The following is a 7,573-nucleotide window of genomic DNA, read 5'->3' on the forward strand; positions in this document are numbered from 1 at the left end:
CAGCAGGAAGCTTGCTTCTCCCTCTCCCACTCCCCCTGCTTGTGTTCCCTCTCTCGCTGTGTCTCTGTCAAATAAGTAAAATCTTAAAAAAAATAAAAATAAAAATAATAAAAAATAAAGTATGCTGTCTTGTCAGGTAGCATTTTCCTCATATAGTGTTGCTTTAATTACAGTAATAATAAAAAGTGGAGTGTGTTGTCTTGGATATCAAGTACCAGAGATCACACCTCAGGAACAAAGTGACATTATGTGTAATATAAAAACAAAGCCTTTCCTCCTAGGAAAGGAAACGCCCTAAAAGGTAAGTAATGTGAACTTATTTCATCTCTAGATTTTCTTCATCAACGTAAAGTCAAAATGTACAAATTAAAATTTTCTTAAAGAAATAATATTATATTCCTTAAATATATATATACTTATAATATATATATACATGTATTATAAAAATATATTTAAGTATATTTCTATTTAAATTTAAAATATAAAAATATATAAATATAAACATATATAAATATAAACATATATAAATATATAACATATAAAATATATATATTCTTAATATATATATATTCACTACTAAATGTAACTACTAACTTCTGCCTCCCAGAAAACAAAGTCCTGAGTTCAGAAACTTCAGAGCCACATTATACCCTGTTCCAGATGCTATGAATACACATTTCCAACAGAAAAATAAATTCATAAGTACTTAATACTCTTTGAAGTAATGATTTGATTTTCAAAGAGACAGAGTTTTACTCTTCATATTTCTGTATGCCTGCAATTGTTAAAAGGAGCAGGTACAAGAAAGAGTAAAATGTAGAAAAGGAAAAGAGGATTTTAACTGAGTTTACGAGCTTCGGCTTTTTGATGTAACATACAAGTTGGTTTTACAGCACTGAGAAAAATGCCCTAGTACTTCAAAGCACATGTAAAAATTGATAGGAAAAAGTGTTACTTTTTGCTACAACCACAAGTCTTTCTTAATTTTATTTTTAGACTTCATCTCACTGTCCATTTGTGGTATTTTGTGTATTTTGTGCTACTTCTGAAAGTTTAATTCAAATGAAACCGTTACAAAGTATTAAGGGGTTCATTTTTTCAATGCTACCTTAAATGACACAGTGTGAAAAAAAATTCCGACCTACTACACACAAAACAATGTTCTGCTGCCTCAGTGTCTTATCGCTGGCGCGCGCATACCACGGAGAGTGACATCAGATCGAAACTACACGGTTTCGCCGGTGACCAACCACTGAGCCTCCAAAGACAGCAGCTACGGGCTTGCCAGAGGTGGCACCCCAAACCCCGACCTCCCGCCCGCCGCGTGCCCGCAGAACCCATTCCAGTCGACGAGTTTGCCGGCGCCGGACCTGTTGCGCGTCCGCGCCCGCCGCGAGCCGGAGCCAGGCACCGACGCCGGCAGCGATGCACCTGCCCCAGACCGCAGCTCTGCGCGCCGGCCGCCCCCTCCTAGGCCCCCGCCTGCCCCCGCCCGCCCGCGGGGCTCCGAGCGGCCCTCGGCCACTGCCAGCCCAGCCCACCCGCTGCCGCCCCCGGCGCCTGGGCAGCAGCCCGCGAGGAGGAGGGCGGGGCGCAGGCCCGACGCCGGCGGGCTGCCGCGCTCGCTCGGGATCGGCCCTGACCGCCTCGGAGGCGCTCTCACCTTGGCTGCCGCGGCTCTGGCGGACATCTTGTCTCTCTCCAGCGCCGCGCGAGGTTCCTCGGACCCGAAACTCCGCGCCACCAGCCCGCCGGCTCCTCACGCCACAGACCAGATAAACATCTCCCGGGAGCGAGCGGAGCTGGGGGCGGGGGCGGCCGCAGAGGCCCAGCCCACGGGGAGGGGACTCAACTCGGACAAAAGTCCGGGAAGCGACCGCCTGCCCGCCCCGCCCGGGTCTTCTCCGCGGGGCGCGCCCGGCCGGCGCCTCCCTCCGAGTGCGGCCAGTCGCTCGGCCTCCCAAAGCTCTCACAGCCAGGACACGTCGGCCCCGCCCGCTTGCCCCTGGCTAGCACTGGGGGCCTCCGGCCGTCCCCGCAGTCCGCCCGGTGGCTCCTCAGAAGCCGGCTTCCGCACGTAACTTCCCTGGATTCAGTCGCGGGAAAGGGACCCACCATCCACAGGCTGAGCCGGCGCCGGCAACTGCGGGAGGCCACGCAAACCTGCCGGCCCGGCCCGCCCCACTGAGCATGCCCGGCTGGGCGGGGGGCGGGGCCACTATGGGGGCGGGGCCTCTTCGGGGGCGGGGCGAGCGGCCCACGGACAGCTTCCTCCTGAGGTCCGACCCCAGTTGGGGAAGGAAAAGCCCTGTTTCCGAAGTACTTGGTGGACAGTTTCCGCTGGCATGCGAGTCTTCCTGTTTGTTTTTATCAAAGGTCCGGCAGAAATCGACCCCGAGGAGAAAGCCCCTGTGTTCCAAAGCTTTTTCGACTTCTAGCAGAGACTTGCTCTCTTGCTCCTCAACAAGCCACGACGGATCGGCCCCCACACAGAAGGACTGCTGGAAAGGCTGGCACAGCAAATACCTGACAATAGTTTCCTTAACGTGGTAAATATCGATGCCCACAGCTGTCACCACATGCCTGGGCCTTGCTGCCCCAACTGAAAGCAGAATGCGTTGTTCTGTAAAGCGCGTCCTGGCTTTCATCTCTAAGGCGCTCCTAACAGGGTCAAAATGATTGCTCTCATTCTCGACTAGCCGACTGTGCTAAAACTAAAACTGGTACGGAGGTCGTGGGCACTCCTGGGCAAGCAGACTGGGAAATACCCAAGAGAACTGTGATATCTTGGCCCACCCACATTAGGCCTCTGGATATATCCAAAGACTCCCCCACCCCTGTAGGCAGGGATCTCCAAAGTATATTTTTGGTAACCAAAATGCTGCAATTCTTAGTGGTGAGTGAAGGGCTCAGGCTGCCTTGCACTTCTGAAGCCAATTCTCCAAGTCGGGTCTGAGCAGACAAGAAGGTTAAAGACTTGCAGCCCATGGTCCAAGTTTAATCAACCTCTGCATACACTTAGCACAATGCTGACCGCCTTGCTAAACGCCAAGGAATATGTATGAAACCATTTCCAGCCTCATTATTCTACACTTTGTAAAACGTAAAGCTCTCCACAAAGGGTCAGAAATTCTTCGTAACAATAAATAACATTCTTAAAGTACCTAACCTCGTGCCACAAAAGGTACACAAGAAAGGGGGGAAAGGCACAAACGCCAGGTTTTAAACAATGATTTTCTGTTTGGAACTCAACTGTATGGAAAGATCAAACGTCTCTTAGCCAAGAAATATCTGTATGCCATACATAAATATCTATTAAGATCTCAAAGTAACCTTTTCATATATTTTGCAACTGAAGCTATCTGAGCTAGAAAAAAGCATTCTGCAAATCAAACCCTTATTCTTTTCTTTCTTTTTTCCCCCTGAATAGAAGTGGGTGAAATCACTTTTGTTTTAGACTTACGGTGTAATTTTTTTGCTTGGGGGCAAAGTATTATTCCTTCTCTTAAGAATCGTAATTAAAATGTCCTTAGGAGCAAGCACTGTTTTTAAAAAATCTGGGGAGTTTTATTGTAATAAAAGACTTTTCATGTCTTTATTACTTTTACCATTTATTAAGATGTGCAATTAGCATAACCTGCCTAGAACTAGGCATCATGTCTTTAACAGCACCTAAACCTACAGACATACCTAAAAATGCACAGAAACTTTTTTTTCTCATTTGTCACTATTCATCAAGTCTTCCATATATCATTTAAATGCTAGATTACAACGATCTGTCAAAGATCTAATGTATTTGATTACAATTTTAGTTTATTTTACTTTTGCCATGGTTTAAAACACAATGAAATCAAGCAAAAAATTTTTACCTTGAGAATACCTTGCTTTAAAAATTACATTTATAGGGTGCCTGGGTGGCTCAGTTGGTTAAGCGACTGCCTTTGTCTCAGGTCATGATCCTGGAGTTCCAGGATGGAGTCCCACAAGGGCTCCCTGCTCGGCAGGGAGTCTGCTTCTCCCTCTGACCCTTCCCCTCTCATGCTGTCTCTCTCTCTCTCTCAAATGAATAAATAAAATCTTTTTTAAAAAATTAAAAAATAAAAGTAAAAAATAAAAACTACATTTATAAAAATCTCAAGGGAGAATAAGTATCCTTTAAAATTTTTTCAAGATATTTTCAAGATATTTTGTAATATCTGAAGTAAGCTGTATAACATGTTTTATGTATTTCCTTTTCTCTAAAGAAACAGGAGAAAGTTTTTGTCACTTGTAAAAATAAAAGTAAAACACTATTGTCAAGTCTTAAAAACACATCTCCATTCCAATGGTTTATTTTTGGGGAGATGCTTTGATAAGAAGTGGAAAGCACAGAGCATAATCTCAGATATTCCCCTTTAACAATGAAGAGTTTATCCACTGAACAACAAAAATTATACCACAATTTTAATGCTTGGGTATGAATGTGGTTATAGTTCCTCTAGACTCATCACATGGAAAGAAATACAAGCAAGTCTGAGAGGCTCATTTAGAGTAACAATAAAGTTTAACCAAGAATCTCTTTTCGATTGCACAGATTATCTTATTTCTGATCATCTAGTGCAAACTGAACAGGAAACTAAAAAACCACAACACTCACAAAGAGAACTTCCTGTGGGATTTTTGGTGTCTGCGGCTCAGAATGAAAAAAAAAAAGAAAGAAATGTGCCAAATCTTCATAAATCTTAGATAGAACCATTTATTATAACAGTCTTGACCAAATCAACAACTATAGCCATGCCCGCATTTTATCTAGGTATATTTTGTTTTCATTACAAAAACAAAATATATTCTTAGGCCTATTTTTGTTATTTTTTGGTATGAGATGTGAGTTTTCGTATGAAATGCAAAGGGGAAGTATTACTGCACTGTGGTAGAACAGGAGACAATCTTGATAATGCCACAGAAGAGGACTGACGAAATACTAGAAATAGAATTTTATCAAAGCACTGTAACCACTACCACCGCCACAACAAAAGTAATTCTAACCGTACTCCTATGCCATGTATTTAAAAATTCTATACATTGGGGGTGCCTGGGTGGCTCAGTCAGTTAAGTGTCTGCCTTCAGCTCAGGTCATGATCCCAGGGTCCTGGGATTGAGTCCTACATCAGGCTCCCCACTCCGAGGCAAGTCTGCTTCTCCCTCTCCCTCTCCCTCTCCCTCTGCCTGCTGTGTTCCCTGTTTGTGCTCTCTCTCTCTGTCAAATAAATAAATAAAATCTTTAAGAAAAAAATTCTATGCATTGCTTCAGAGTTTTCCTCTGCCGATAAAGTCACAGAACAAGATTAAACAAAGAACAGCTTTCGAAGACTCATAAAATTTCCAGACTTCACAGACCAGTAGAATTTCAAACAAAACAAAACAAAACAAAACAAAACACTGCAGGGGTGCAATATAGGATTACCAACTTTTTTTTTTTTTTAAGATTGTATTTATTTATTTGACAGAGAGAGACGGCCAGCCAGAGAGGGAACACAAGCAGGGGGAGTGGGAGAGGAAGAAGCAGGCTCCTAGCGGAGAAGCCTCATGTGGGGCTCAATCCCACAACGCTGGGATCACACCCTGAGCCGAAGGCAGATGCTTAATGACTGCACCACCCAGGCGCCCCGGGATTACCAACTTTTTCACTTATTTTGCAAAGCAATGACATTTAAAAACAAACACGAATACACTTAAAGATGATTAAAATGGTAGATTTTTATATTATGTACCTTTTGCCACAATAAAAAAATACCAAAAGAATGTTACTATCACCAACATCATTTCATTTTTAAAAGGATGTATAAACTCTAAAAAGTCATTTTTTTAATTCAGTGCAGAATAAAGACAGTCCTTCCTAAAACGAGAGTGAGGCCATCCTTCCCTTGACTGGAGCAAGGCGGAGCTTTCTCTGTCGGGTCCTGAATGTCACACAACCAGGTCGATTGTTAGCTCCATAATTCCATGGAATCCATGACCCATCCAGACTGGCAAGCCAAGGCTCTAACTCCTCTCTAAGCACCCTGCCTCCCCTTCTCTCCAGCTCCTGTTTCCCATCTTCTACATTCTCCTAACCATCCCTCAGAGACCTCCTCCCCAGCCCAAGCAGTGATTCCTAGAGAAAAAAGAAATTAAGGAATGGAAAACTCCCCTCCCTTGCTGCCAAACTATGATATGCCTACCCTGGGAACCTGCTTTTCTTCTGTCTTCTGCTCTCCCTGGGCTCTGAACCCCATCTCTGGGGCTGGCTGGCCCTATCCGCTATGTTCTGTCTCACCATCGTCTTCATCCTCTCTCAGCCGAAGGATTCTACATTTCAGAATTCAAGCTTCCTCTGATATCTTCCATTTAATAACGGGGGGGGGGTCTGAGGGTCAAGGGGGCAACCCTTGACCCTACCCAGGCTACCTTCAATGGTATGCAATCAGCGCAGTTGGACAGAACCCGGTGCTCAGAAGGGCCCTACCCAGGATTTAATGCTCTGCAGCACTGTCTGGAATCTCAGTTTTTGCTTCGGATTTGTGTTTTGTAAGTGAAGGTGATGGGACAATGGGGCATGCACTGGGGACCTCAGCTCTCATGTGATCCTGTTTGTTTTGGCCTCCCTGGAGGGCTTCTCAGCTACCCACTCCCCACGACTCCTGAAGCCCTTGTCAGTGCTTTACCACCCTCTGTCTCTCACAATGATCGGGGAGAGGGTTGGGGTCAGGCTTGTGTACCTTAGCACCTTGGGCTGGACAAGAGCCCCAGGCTGACAGGAGGCCGTATCTTGGTGGGGTGAGCCTCCTACCTAGCCTCCATTGGGGTACCAAGCTGTCAGGGGTGAAGGCTTAAAGATTCTTGATAGTTGCTGTCTGCTATGGCTAGAGCGGCAGTCCTGTAGCCTGACTTCCCCAGACCCTGTCCTCAGCTTGGGCATTTAGGTCAGATGGCTCGTGGGAAAGAGGCTCAGGAGGCAAGTAGGACCTCCCAGGGCCCTGTGAGGGTCTATACTAGCTATGATTATACCAGGTCGAGGGGTGCTCCCCCCGGGAATGGGGTCCTCTCTCCTCCCTATCTTCCTGAGTCCAGCTGTGCTTGTCTCTTCTGGCCAGCTTGAGGGACAAACTTCAAGGACAAGCCACAAAATATGGATTGTGTAATTTAAGTGATTGCTCATACAACTTAAATATTCTGATCTTTGCTTTTAAAACTGGCACTGCCCAATATAAAGATAAATGATAAAATTATATGTACCTTTAACGGCAGTTTCTTTTGCTTTTTGAACAAAATGATCCCATACATTCATTTTCCACTGGACCCCACAAATTAGAGACCACCTCTCCGTCTAGATCACATTCTATGAGTTCATGACAAGCTTCTCAGAAGTTCTCTATCACTTCTAGTTCTCTCTGTTGTCAAGACATGCCCAAGTCCTTTGGCATTCTTTCTTTCTCACTTTAATTTCACAACTAATGCAGGCATACATTCCTTCTACGAAAGAAGCAATAGACATTTTTAAAAGTCCACTGGCCCACATGCCCCTATTCCCACTCCTGTTATCCAGGAATATTAG

General features: G+C 44.9%; 1 protein-coding gene across 5 annotated transcripts in view; it reads right to left on the reverse strand.

Moving 5' to 3' along the window:
- TJP1 (tight junction protein 1) overlaps positions 1–1,728 on the reverse strand; it is a 106,451-nt gene extending 104,723 nt beyond the window's left edge. For all 5 annotated transcript variants that reach the window (XM_040642681.1, XM_040642680.1, XM_040642679.1 and 2 more), the window contains exon 1: positions 1,664–1,728. In XM_040642681.1, coding sequence (XP_040498615.1) covers positions 1,664–1,690 — 27 coding nt within the window. In that variant the 5' untranslated portion in view covers positions 1,691–1,728. The remainder of the gene's footprint in view (positions 1–1,663) is intronic.
- Between the last annotated feature and the right edge of the window lie 5,845 nt (positions 1,729–7,573).

This window comes from Ursus maritimus, unplaced genomic scaffold (genome assembly GCF_017311325.1).
Source record: "Ursus maritimus isolate PB19 unplaced genomic scaffold, ASM1731132v1 scaffold_27, whole genome shotgun sequence".
NCBI lineage: Eukaryota > Metazoa > Chordata > Mammalia > Carnivora > Ursidae > Ursus > Ursus maritimus.